The 14276-nt window shown below is 38.0% G+C and overlaps 1 protein-coding gene across 1 annotated transcript in view; it reads left to right on the top strand.

Moving 5' to 3' along the window:
• LOC138214249 (junction plakoglobin-like) overlaps positions 1-12315 on the top strand; it is a 114090-nt gene extending 101775 nt beyond the window's left edge. Inside the window, 4 exon segments of the mRNA XM_069175676.1 lie at positions 296-417; positions 943-985; positions 4586-4725; positions 6657-12315. Of these exon segments, the coding sequence (XP_069031777.1) occupies positions 296-417; positions 943-985; positions 4586-4722 (302 nt within the window). The 3' untranslated portion in view covers positions 4723-4725; positions 6657-12315.
• The last annotated feature ends 1961 nt before the right edge of the window (positions 12316-14276 follow it).

Here is a 14276-nt window from a genome sequence, read left to right as displayed (position 1 = left end):
TTAAAAGTGACTTCTGCAAAGACCAGCTATTGGGAAAAAAGACCAAAAAAAAAAAAAATCCACCATGAAGTTACTTGTAGGTTTGTTGACATCAAAGCTTAGTTATTATTTTTTTAAATTTCAACTCGTGCAAAAATAATTTTAGAAAAAAATCTCTTAAGTTCACAATGTTTGGTTCAATTTGTGTTCATCCTCGTGACGGATTGGTTGCAGATTCTAGAAGGAACTGACTTCAGAGCGAGTGCTTTTCACTTGTGTCTCTTTATGAATGAGTGATGTTGCCGTCTACCTGCAGCCACCTACGCTGCAGCAGTGCTGTTCCGTATTTCGGAGGACAAGAGTTCAGACTACAGGAAGAGAGTGTCAGTGGAGCTGACACACTCGCTATTCAAACACGACCCCGCCGCCTGGGAAATGGTAAGAGCCCCGAGTGGACTGTTTGTGTGACTGAAGGGTATTGGCACAAATGTTAAACGCTGCCGTGACAACACACCATATACTATATTTTAAAGAGTGCAGCCACTCTTTAAAAGTGTTCACCTGGTCTCGGTTATTTTAACCTCTACTCTACTCTGTTGCTTAGAAAAATCCTGAAAAAAACAGTCCATGTGCTGTTGACAGAATAAATCAAAATGTACTTTATGTGAGTTCCAGCCTGCTTTGAGAGGAAGGCAAAATATTTGACACATACATACACAACACTTGATCCTTGCTTCCTTCAACACTGTCAATCACAGCTGTCAATCAATTTGATTGATAAGGACTAATAAGGGTTGATATTGATGACTCTGCTCCCTGAAGACCGAAGCTCTTACAAGCCTTTAAAACGACATTCCTGACAGTAAATTTGTGCATGATTTAAACAGAGATGTTTGTAATTGGTCCAAAGAAAATGTACATAATAGTCTAAAAGTATTATTTTCTTGATCTGTTTCTGTACAGGCCCATACTGCAGTTCCTTTGGAGCCTACATACCTAGCTGATGGTGAGTACTTTGATTGAGAAGGAATACTGTTTCAATGCAACAACAAAAAACAAAAATGTAACGTGTCTGTCTGCAGTGGAGTTAACGTGTCTTAATCAGACACTTAGATGTCAAACGAGAAGACTGATGAACTCTTTTTGATGGTGCTGTCATCCACACGGCCAACCTGGGTCTGAAACCTGGGTTATTCTGGAGTTTCAGTTACTTACTGTATGTTTCACCACTGTATTCACCAAAGTTTTTGCTGAAATCTAGTCAGCCAATCAGAGCATCCACTAAACACCTCGTTCTCAGCAGAGAGGTGTAAAACGGGGTGGAAATGTTTTTTGACACTGAAATCCACATAAATATCTTCATAAGGAGGTCAAGACTGCAAATAAAACACCAGAAATGTTACAAGAGGGGACCTTTAAAACGTCACTGAGAAACATATCAAAATCCTGTGAGATGAGGAACCAAACGATCTAAAATACTTCAGTTGGAGCTAAAATGGAACTTAAACACAGCAAAACTACAGAACAACTCAAACACAGAGTGGTGTTACAGTGACGGCTCATTTCCCTCGCAAATTACCTTTTGTGAAGACACCAAGTATAAAATACCAGCCGAAAGTTTCCTTTTACAGCATGAACATAATCTGCATATATAATCTGCTCTTTGTTTTATGTGTCATTTAACAACTAAAAGAGACAGTGAGAAGCCCGCTAACTTTCCCAGACTATAATGTCACTCAGCTCAAAAAGAGGAGATAAAAGCTTCTGTTGGAATTCAGCATGTCTGCCTGCTGCCACTATTCCCAACACCAACTGCTTTCTTCCATCCGTCTAGACTCTGAAAACACTCTATTTTGGTTCCCCTTAGTCCCTTTCTCCATCAAACACAAACCCCCTGCGTCTCCCTTCCTGTCAGCTCTCAGAATTTCACAATAGGTGGAGAGAGCTTCAAAGAAAGCACACGGGCTCATTAGACAGAAGTCCCAGAGGGAGATGAGTTGTCACCAGCAGCCCACATGCAAGACACAACAAACCACATAACACAACATCAAAACAAGGCCGGACATCAACGTGCAAAACAATCAGGCTGCCTGCACCCCCACAGAGAGATGGTATTAGTATTCATGTAGGATACCTCCTCAGCAACAGAACCACAACTCACCAAGGTACGATCCCTGCTGCTCGCACAACACACCTGGACAAACAAGCTGCAGCGCCATAGGTGTGTGTGTGTGTGTGTGTGTGTGTGTGTGTATGTGTGTGTGTGTGTGTGTGTGTGTGTGTATGTGTGTGTGTATGTGTGTGTGTATGTGTGTGTGTGTGTGTGTGTGTGTGTGTGTGTGTGTGTGTGTGTGTGTGTGTGTGTGAGAGAGGGACTTAGGAGGGTATTGGTGCTATTTAAAGTCTCAATGTGTAATTTTTTACAGACGGTTAATCCACTGCAGTATTACACACAGTTTCTCTCTCTCTCTCTCTCTCTCTCTCTCTCTCTCTCTCTCTCTCTCTCTCTCTCTCTCTCTCTCTCACACACACACACACACACACACACACACACACACACACACACACACACACACACACACACACACACAGAGACAGAGACAGACAGACAGCTGTGAGTAGTTGTAATGGAGGTCAATTGAAGGTAGCCAAATGAACGTCCACTCTTCCACACATATAGGCCATATATGCTTTTTATAATTAGAATTTAAGAATATGTCACAATTATGTCTGTTTTTGTCCGGGTTCACGTGTTCTGTAAAATGTGGAAAACTTTGACAAATGTGGAGCAGCTTCTAGAATGGAGGCAGACTAAACCTTCATAGACTACTTTTTCCTCCGCACTCTAATGTTTTCTTTCATGGTGCACCATGTTGGACATCACTCACCAACACAGTAATGATTAGACTTAGCCATTAATGAGCCTTACGTAATACTATAGTTCTATATATCAAATTTGATAAAGTATTCAGCCAATAAGAAAACTAAAGAGTAAGATTTAGATGTTTACCAAGCAATGTTACACAGCATATTTCTGGAGTGAAATAACCTGGAGTTCAACAAAGAGTTGGATTGTGGGAGTTTATTTTCTAAGTTAGACTCCAGCTTGTGTTCAGAGACTCTTTGGTAATATTCTGGTGTTCATTCTCTGAGTGTTGAGGAGCATCATTCAACACGACTCTCTGTTTACTGCACAGCTTTGTTGATTTATTGGCATTTCCCAGCATGCCTTAGTTATTTCTTTATAACTTTTGAGAATAAAGCAACCAAATTAAATCAAAGTGATGGGCAGACATTAATATTTAGTTTTGTTAAAACATGCTGTTTTTTTATATTTTCAATAAAGACATAATGATAAATAAAATGGGGCTATCATTCAAAACCATAAATGTACAATGCAGGAACGTAACCAATCACAACATTAATACATTTGTCAGTTTTTAACTTGTTACACAAAGTTTTCATGCAGAAATAATTGTTGCAGACTGAATATAATCACACTGAATACAATTGTTCAATATAAATGTGCCATGAATATGTTGTTAATTTGTTATCTGTCTTACATAAAACCATTATAGTGTGATGCAATTTGAACTCCATGAATGGTAAGTGATTCACATGTTGGCTGTTAACACTGAAACAGTTTCACATTCAAACAACTGAAGGTTAAAGTATACTGTATGTATTCTTCATGGGAGTCGAGTTTTAACTCCCAAAGATTTCAGGTTCAACTCCTGAAAAGTGTTAAAGATCAACTTCTAGAAAAGAGTTCGTTCCACTCTGCTTCAGTGAATTCGATGGTCTCACATGTAACAAAGCAAATAGAGTTGATTTGAACTCAGAGTTTATTCCAAAGATGTGAATTTGCTGTGAAGTGTTGAAATTACGAAACGTTTCATATTAAAGAGGCATCACCTGTTTCATACATCCTCACATCAGTCATGAAACCTGAATAAAAACCTTTAATAAAAACGGCAAAATCCAAAGTAACTCAGCAAAGCCATGTAGATTCAGTACCTCAGCTTTCATAGAGCAAAGTCACAAAGTGCTTCAATGTGTCATAAAATGGGAAGTTTCTGTTGCAGGAATGTTGTGTTGGTGTAAATCATACACTTTCTTTTAGTAATAACTTACATCTGAACACAGACATGAAACATTTCGGTAGCATTGACCGTGACTTGTACATCATGATGTCTGATGTCAATCCAGAATAAACCTCAATTAATCTGCTTAGAAAAATGACAGAATGAAAAACACTTCAACACTTCCCTGAGAATCACCACATTTTCAAATATTCTTCAGTTCCAAAATAATCCCGATGGGGTTTATTTTTTTTCCTTTCATCATGTTGCCATGTTTATGTTTCTCAGATGTTATGTAATAGTGAAATTTCATCTGAGCTCTTTACACAGAAAAAAGACTAAGAGATCCACTTTAATACACAAGGACATCTGTTAAGATGAAGTTGCATCGTTCAGTGAAACTGTTTAATCCTTGTTGATAATTTTATAGTTTTTCATTTATATTTTGTAAAATGTTTTTTTGCTTTGTTTTCATCTGTAAAAGTTGCTTCGTTGATCGTTTCCTCTCTGTTGCTGTGTCTCAGACTTAGATGGCCACTACCCTCCGTACGGCTATGCTGATCTGCCTCTGGACACCCTGCCGCTCGACCCTGACCTCCACGAGGCCTACATCCCTGACATGACCTACGACCCCAGACAGGCCTACCCTGAACCCCTCTAACAGGTCAGCACACACATAGACCCTCACAAACAGTCACACCAGCCCTGCATGCTGATTCCCATTTCCAGCAAATAATTACTAACTCACTAATAATTAGATTAGGTTTATTGGAGTAAATGACTTAACAATTACAAAACATCTTCTCTTTTAACCTCCTGAGACCCAGCGGGAAAAAGGTTTTGCAGTTTAGAATGTTTTTATATAATTTAAGTATTGTGGTTGAAAGAAATGTTACAGCAAGAATGTTTTCAAAAATATGATTTATTTAAAAAAAATTTTTATCATGTGTCCCTTGTAGTGGAAATGGGGTCTTAGTTGATTACAGGTCGTAATGCTATTTTATTGTTTCATGTGTCTTCATGTAAACATTTAATTTCATGTAATAAACATAAAAACAGTTGGATGAAGGAGACACGTCTGAACACTCAAACATAATTTTAAAAATGACATCTCCCTTCTTATCAGTGAAGTCTCAAAGTGTATTTGATTGTTTTTCTAAGTGCAGAACGAATGTTAAATCCTCCAGCCAAGATGAAACTGTGGGTTGACTCAGAAAACGGGTATCTGAACAGCTTCCAACAAGAACATTTAGAGAAATGACAAAGATGAAATCAAACTAATTTTAAATCTCCGTTACTGGAGTGGAACCGGGCCACCGTCTCCTTATTAGTGTTTTAATGTGCTCTTGAGTAACCGGGTTTACAGTTACAGAATTTCTGCAGTACCTATATTTCTTAAGTATGATGTAATCATAAATCCTCATTTCACCAGGCAGAAGATTTCTCCTGTCAATATAAAGTTGCTGCCACACTGGAGTAGGGAGTTGGTGATGATGATCATGTAGTACTCTGACATAGACAGCATATAGACACATTTCCTAAAATCTATTCATATAAATAAAGTGTAACATACCCAACATGATTATGCTCACTTACTGTAGTACAAAGACAAAGTAGCCAATCTGCTCAGAGGTGCCGCTGCTGCCGAGATGGACAACAAGTATCTGTAGACACTATGCTGATATAAATTATGGGGCTGGTGTAGCTGGTTACTACGGTAACTCATAAAGAAAGATGTTGTTGTTGAGGTCTGTTCTTATTTCTGAGAGACGTGAGCTGTTCACAGTTGACAGAAGGGTATGAGGACTCCAGCTGCTTTTCTGACGTGTTGGGAATTATATAATATCATTATGTCATTTTCTGTAAATATAAAGCCTGGCTGGGTACTCTGTAATTATTATGTCTCAAAGAGTGTTTACATGATTTTTAATGACAGTCTCAATCAAAACATCGTAGTAATTTCATGCCACTGTGAGAAACTGCTGGCTGTGTGTGACGTACAACCATCTTCTGGAAACTGGCAGCAGTGTGGTGCACGTTTCATCTTATTTTAAAGTGGTGATTCAAAGGCCAGAACAAATGATACATGATTGAAGATGTTGCTGTGACTATCATTGGAAAAACCTCTTCAGCTCTTTATGACTGGGAGGTAGTCTCGGGAATATTTTGGAATACATAGTTTTGGTGGTGAAAAATGTATCCTGTTGATAGAAAACAAAGTATAATCTGGAAAACAATTCCTCTGACACATATTTACTGTGGCTGTATTTAATAATGTAATTTAAGTGTCACTTAATTAGTAAGATGAAGAGATACTGGTACCTGTGTTTTTGAATAGAGCTCATTGTTTCTCCCTGGTTCTTTTGCTCAACTATAAGCTAACAATGTTCAATGCCATGACAAATCTTAATCTTCTCACCACAACCTGATAAAAAACTAAATAAATTCAATGTTTCAATGTCAAACTATTCCTTAAAAACTATTGTTTGAAATGCTGCAGCCAAATATTTGGTGCACTGTCTTATATGTAGTATCTTGTGTAACGACACCTCGGTTGATGATGATGCTCAAGAACTCTTGATCTTTTTGTTGCAGGAGAAAACAACAGAAACATTGAAAGAGAGAGAGAACAAATCATAGGAAGAAAGACTGGAGGGAAGGATGGAGGATGGAGGAGATTAGAGGTTTTTATCACAAAGGGAATCAGCCCTTTTCAACGGGGAAAGAAATCCCATTTGGCAATCAAGAACTATTGAAAGAGGTTGCTTATCAAAAAGAGGTTTATTGTTGCTGTAAATGAAAAATGTAACTTTGTTATAATGTTTTACTGTGGGCTGAAAGTGGGGGGTGTCTGACGTTTCGAGGCATCGTTACACGGGTACCTTTTTGAAGCAATCAAATTAGGTAAGAATGCCTTACACTGACATTTGAGACATGCAAACCACTGCTGAACCAAACTCAGCTGATGATCCTCACCAAATGTTTTAGCGCTTCATCTGTAAACATTTAGAAACAAGTAAGAACATTTGAATATGCTGAAATGTACAAATGTGACGTCATTGAAGCTCCCTGCCTGTTCATTCGTTTTAAATATTTCCATCCATGTATCTCATGAAAAACATTCATATTAGTCAGTAATAGGTTTCTTTATATTACACAGTCTATCACAATCCCCAGTTTAACACAATTAATCACTGAACCCACAAAAACATGAAAAGTCTGAGGTCTTTGCTTGTAAAACACTCAACATGTACCAGGAATAGAATTTCTCCCTTCTTGGCAGTAATGCCGAACACCATTGCTACCAAAGGCTACCCGTGTATCCCAGCCTTAAGCTGCTGTCTTATAGATGTCTCCACTGTGTACTTGAACAGTGCATTATGTCCCAGGGTGTCCATGTGTGGTTGTTGCATGGTAGTATATTGTGTACCCATTGAAATAGTGTTCACCTTTGCATTCTGGGTAAAAAGGAAATCTGGGTTTTTACAAGCCATTCTTGGATTACGCCAGCCATTTGGAAAAGTTGAGTGCAGAACTGGACTACAAAACCCTCCATGGCCCAACCTCACTTTCACCAAGCAGGTTTTCTGTTCAAATGACCACAGGAAATGGACTGTAATTTGCAAACTCAACTTTTCCCAGATGTACTCAGAATATCTTCAGTGGAAATGGACCACGGCTCTCTGATCAACAGACCAACAGAACTTTACAACAGTACGCACGCTGTGTATCGACATGAGTGACTTTTGTACTCGGGGTGTGCTGATCATTTCAATATGAAATGTGTCAGTAGTTCACTGTTAATGGACGGGAGCAAGTTCTAATACATACTCAATGCTGCTCACAGCATGTATGAAGAATTCAGTCTGTGATCGGTGTGCAGCACCATTTCTATCCAACCATTACATAATAGTTTGATCCAAATGGTTTGCATTTAAGTGCAGCCGCAGTTGGACGTGGACATTATGGACAGTTGGGTCACAAAGTGCTCTGTGCTCCAAGGGACGATGTGATCTTAGTCACCAAGGGACGACGTGATCTTAGTCACAGGGTTTCTGTTTCTGTACTCAACTAACAACATCAGCTGTAGCTTACAGTATGAAAAAAAGCACAAATATAACGACTTAAATAAAGCAGCTGCTGAGATAATCTTCTACAGATCTTAAATTCTAAATCTTCAGTCATGAAAGTTTGTCCTGGGATTCATTTATTCTGCTTGCACAGAGGACTTGCAGTGTTTCTGAAAGATTTAGAATACTTGTGTTTAACCATGTCCATCAAAGAAATAAAATACAATCAAATTCACTTTGTTATATGTATTTCATTTTTATGTGTGCATTTACTGTCATGATTAAATGAAAACGTGTTAAAAGGCCAGTTATCTAGCTTGTTGTCTTCTAACTGAATGAATTGTTTTAAGTGCTTCGCATTTAGCTTCGGCAAGTCAATGATATCCCTGAAATACACCTTTCACTTTGTTTTCTGTCATGTGATTTGATTTTAATTTGGCATGGAACATACTATATCACAATGAAAAACAATTTATTCAGTTATTCAAGAGAAAAGGCCAAACAATGTCTTTTTAAACAAACTAGTATACAGCAATGCAAATGCATACATAAAAGGCAAATACATACATGCCAATGTATGTTGTATTTTTTTCTTAATTAGTTTAAATTCAAGCACCTGAACACTTTCACATCACTAAAAAAGTTTCAATGGGCCAATAACCATGTGCAGTCAGATGATGGATATTGTCATGTTGGACTTTCGACTACTTTCAATAGAACTAATGTCAAAGCTAATACAAGTTGTTGTTTTTTTTTTCAGGGAGTGAAACAGTGAGTGATTAATTAATTAATTAATCATACATCTATCTAGTAAATGTATTGTGGGGAAGTGGGTGCATTCTGGGCCTTTCCCCTTCAGGCTAACAGTCCTGTTGGCCTCATTAGTATCACACTTGGTGGAAAGATAGAGTTTAAATATGGATGACGCATCTCCTCCTGCTTGGTTCTTCTCTTAGCTTAACACCAAGGGTAGAACTCAAAACCACATCTCCACCCCCCGTCTCTACTCTGCAGACTCTGGTTGCAAATGATGTCACCGGCACAAAATGTCAGCACCCATTTCCACAATATTTTGGCTTGACCTTTGGGGAGGTATACTGTTGTTCATCTTTACATGCAGTCTATGGGTTGAGATGAGATGAGAACCAAAGCAATGAAATGTTCATTGTGCACTCAAATCCCAACAAGTCATGCTTTGATGGTAAAACTAGACAGCTGTTTTTAAGAGTCGAACTTTAACTGAAGCTGTTTTTTTACTGCAAAAACGTAACTCTAATGCTCGGTTCTTCCTTCCCTCTCACACATATTCGTATCATCTGTTTGGTAGGTGTCTAGTGCTTCCAACTACATCTCGGTTTTGTTCTGATCCACTACAAGCGTTGTGATTATTTTTCCATCCTCTTGACTGAGATGTTGAATTTTTCCTGCACTATTTGGCTGTTTTTTGTAAATCTTTGTTTGTCCAATGCTGAGAAATCTTGTGCTCCACCACTGACTCCAGCTCAGGCTGAACATTATGGTTTATTCAACAAGTGCTGGTCATCCTGGAGACTGTTGTTGTTGTTTGTTGTGATCAGTGTGTGAAACATCAGGCGCTATACAAGAACAAGCACGGTTGTGTTTTGTATGGTCTGTTATTTCTTTGTTCTGTGATCCAAGGACTGAGCATTGAAAGAAAACATGACCCAAGATAAATTAGGGAGTTTTATTTTGTATTTATATGTATTGGCATTTTATTTTGTACCAGTTATATATATTTTGTGGCCTTTTTAAACATGCAGAAAAGTGGCAAAGAGATCAAATGTATTGATGAATTACCATACAGTATATGTACACATTATTTGAGTGTGGATGTTTGCTATGTTTTTTTTTGCTATGTAACCCAACAGGATATTAATTGCAGCTTAAATTATTTCCTAAACCTGTAGCAATTTAAAAAATGTCAAATTATTTTTAAAGCTTTGTTTTTTCTGCAGCTTGCACTATTATTAGTTTTCCATTAACAGACTAAGAACTCACAGTATAGAAACCAACACTTTTCACAGCTAAAACACAGCTTTTAGAAAGTATAGACCAGAGAGGCCTCGGGTCAGCTGACCGGGCTGGTTTCTGTTCACATCAACCAGGTATTTTGAATTAGTTTTTGTATCCAACCCTGTGGCAGGTCACTGAGTCACTACCAGCCTTCTTCCCCATCAGGGAGAGCTACCTATTCTCACGCTGGGGTGGCGTGCTGTGGAAGCAGCATCTGTATGTTATCCAAACAGGCAGCTGAAGCACCCACGTGATCTTGCTGCCTGTTTTCTATCGTTGGCATTTTCCATGTTCGCATTTTGTCAGTGGAACCAATGTGATGTGTTTCCTCTTTGTGGGCTCACATTGCATTTGGACGAATAACAGATAGTGTTAGCTTCTAAATTTAGCAGCATTTCACTTGAACTTGTAACTAGTCTTGAATAACAGTGCGTCATAGTGAACGCTTAGTAAATTACACTCTATTCCAAATGCCATAAATGTTTTGATTACATCTATGCTACTCTAAAATCGATAAGATTTTGAAAAAAAAAAAAAATCCTTTTAAGATGAATTGAAAATAATTCTGAAACCTTCCCCAAAATGTATTGACAATGAGATTTTAATTTCATCTGTCATGTACGGGGAACTAAGACCCCTGTAGCCCCCTCCGACCCCCCCTTCCACACACACACACACACACACACACACACACACACACACTAACTACAGTTACCCTACTGTTGTGATGTCTCACCTGGTTGATTAATCACCATCAGATACAGAAACCATGGTAATGGATAGATGTCTGTCTGGGGTTTTGGTACTTCAGGCCTGACAGTGCAAAATCTCTACTTTACTGACAAGATATTGAACAGATGGATTATTGGCATCTGAGCAGGTAATGTCCTTAATAACTGAAGAAGTTGCTTTAGAGAACCACCCTAATTTCTGACCAACAGCTTTAGATGTTGCACTTGAAAAGGACAGTACAGTCGCAGTAGTCACAGATGCAGCAATCACACTTGAACTCTTGAAGGACTCCAGCACAGCCCTACTTTTCACAATATTAATGTGTACATTACCAATAATGAAAGAGTCTCTTTTTTGATCCTATGGTATGCATGACTGTGTGTTTGTGTGTCATTTGATGTGGCAGGGGATGACTGCACTGCTGAAAGGAAGGGGGGGATCCTAAATATAGGGAGGAAGTTTCAGGGGATAAATGTGACCAATGTGCCCCCTGCTGGTTTTCATCAAAGAAGACACCAAATCCCATATGCTGCTGGCAAAACAAAAGAAAAGAAAACAAACAGCATGATTGGAACCAGACATGAATAATTTAATATAACATCATGACAACCTCCTTTGCAATATGTCATACTCATCATAATGCAGTACTTACAATTCATCTAAAAATGATGGTTTTATATGGCAATGGAACTTCTTCTGGATAATACAGAAATAAAATGTGATGATTACATTTCACATCATAGCATTTTTTTTTTTTTAAATGTGAAATATACAATGTATATCCCACTGGAGGCCTAAATGCTGACTTTCCTCAACTATGGAGGTGGAAAAAAACTGATTTCTTAATTATTGTAATTATGTAGTCACACTTCCACAGTGACAATCAGCAACAAGATCCACATCAGATGATTTCAGCACTGGCTTCACTGGCTTTTCAGCATTGTTCCCCACTCCAACTTTTTAAACCACTGTTGGTAGAACTTGAAAGTTCCTGACATTGGTGCCCTCTGGGAACAGAGGGAATAGGCTGCATTAAACACAGATCTCATTTCCACGTGCAACATGCATTTTCTAACTGGATCTGGATGTTCATGCAATTGTAAATGCACACAGAATTCAATCGAATGCAATAAGAATTTGTTTGGGTCAATCAGACCACAGCTTGAGGTTGTTTGTGCTCATCGACTCCCGATTAGACATTTGTACCAGTGCTGGGGGATTCAAGTGTGAAGGAAGTGTGATGTTGCCCTGTCATACAAGGTCTGAAACTCAAAATGTATTGATTTTTTGGTAAAGTATTATGTGCACTCACACTAACATGATATGACTTATAAAATCAAGTGTTATCCTTGATAATTGTGTTCATGATGCGTGTCTTTTATTTTTACAGTAAATAAACAAAAATCTTATACGTACAAGTTGATTTTTGTTGTATCATGGCACGAGTTCCGGTCTGCCGATCTTAATTTGCATAATGTGGTCTGATAACAACAATCAGGTCTATGTGGAAAAACTGTGTCACATTTAGAACTTAAAGAAAAACCACAAATCACTTTCAGGTTTTTGACAAATCATTGTATTATGTTGTGCAGCACAATATGGACTCGTTTACTTTAAACCACTTCAAAACTGTATAGAAAAGCTCTTGCTCCAATCACCAAAAGTCTTCGTTCCATTGGTCAGATAAACATAGTTGCATTGTCTGAGAGTTTTACAACCATGTAAAAAACACTCTTAACATGCTTAATATTACAACGTAAAACAGAAAATCTTCCAGTAAACAAGTAAAACCTTCAAAGAGAAGGCATAGTTTCTAATTTATGACCTGGGCCTCTGATTACACCGCTTACATCTTCATACCCATTTTTACCAAACCCAATCTCATTAAGTGTTTATTTAATTTCAAATAAATGAGATAAAACATTTTCCCGTGCTTTTAATATCGTTTGCCACCAGCATGTATTCCAAACTAATACATACTGACCATTTAAAATACCATACACCATTTGACAGTTTATTTTAACACCATATAAGATAAGACAGTACATTTCCTCGCTGAAAAAGCCAAAGCAAGTTTCCTTCTTTCTGCAACATTTGCATGTGCCAACTGATTGATAGTTTAGGTCAGAAAATGTCATGGTTTGGATAACTGAAAGGACCATAAATAAAACAATTAAAATAAATCAATAAATACTTCAATCATAGGGCTACTTTCTTTCCTTGTCGACTTTTTCATGCAAAGGCAAATTATGTACCACCATACGGGATACAGTACATGGTAAAAAAAAATTGAAATAACAAAAAAAAACATTTTGTAATTGTCAATGCAATATACAACATGGAAAAGTCCACAGTGACATGATGCACAAAGTGTTGATTTAGATTTAATCAAACCCACCTTTCTCTAATGCCAACCAAAGATGGAAGTCTGGATTTGAACTACGGCCTCTGGTGAGACAACTGAGTACTGGGTTTGCCATTGTCTCACTGAAATAAACAAGACCTTCCCTGAAAGAGACGTTGTCTGGGTGGCACCATATGCTGCAGTAAAACCTGCAGCATTAATGCTTCCTTCCATATGTGCAAGTCACTCATGTCATGTGTACTAATGCATCCCTGTACAATCACGGATACTGGCTTTAGAACCGAGCTGATAACAAGCTGGGTGGTCCCTCTCCTCTTTAGTCTGGAGCACATGATTTCCAAAAACAATTTCAAATTTGTATTTGTCAGACTACAGGACAGTTTTCCCCTTTGCGAGTCCCAAAGAGATGATATTTGTTATGGTTTCTTCTTTGGAGAGTTTTAACCTGCATTTGTGGACGCAGCGATGAACTGTGTTCAGAGACAATGGTTTTCAGAAGTGTTCCTGAGCCCATGCAGTGATTTCCACTCGAGAATCGTGGCTGTTTTTAATGCAGTGCTGCCTGAGGGCCCGAAGTTCACCACCATCCAAAATTGTTTTTTGGCTATTTCCCTTGTGTTCAGAGATTTCTCCAGATTCTCTGAATCTTTTGATGATAATATGAACCGTAAATGATGAAATGCACAAATGATTTGCAATTTTACATCAAGGAACATTATTCTTAGATTGTTGCATTATTTGACAACAGAGTCTTAAGAGAGTGGTGAACCTCTCCCCATCTTCATGATAGACTCTGCCTTTCTAGAATGCTCTTTGTGCATCTAATTAGTCATAAGATGTTCCAACAAGTGTTTGTTTTTTTGTATTACACAATTTTTCCAACCTTTTAGTGACCCTGTCCCAAAAAAAAATTTAAATATGCTTTTGCCATCAAATTCTAAATGACCATACATTTTTCAAAAAATAATACATTTCTGTTTCAACGTTTGATGTATTGTCTTTCTGTCTGTTCTA

This window comes from Embiotoca jacksoni, unplaced genomic scaffold, assembly GCF_022577435.1.
Source record: "Embiotoca jacksoni isolate LCO1_2020_lvr unplaced genomic scaffold, fEmbJac1.0.p SCAF_69, whole genome shotgun sequence".
Classification (NCBI taxonomy): domain Eukaryota; kingdom Metazoa; phylum Chordata; class Actinopteri; family Embiotocidae; genus Embiotoca; species Embiotoca jacksoni.
This window is presented reverse-complemented; position numbering and strand designations above follow the sequence as displayed.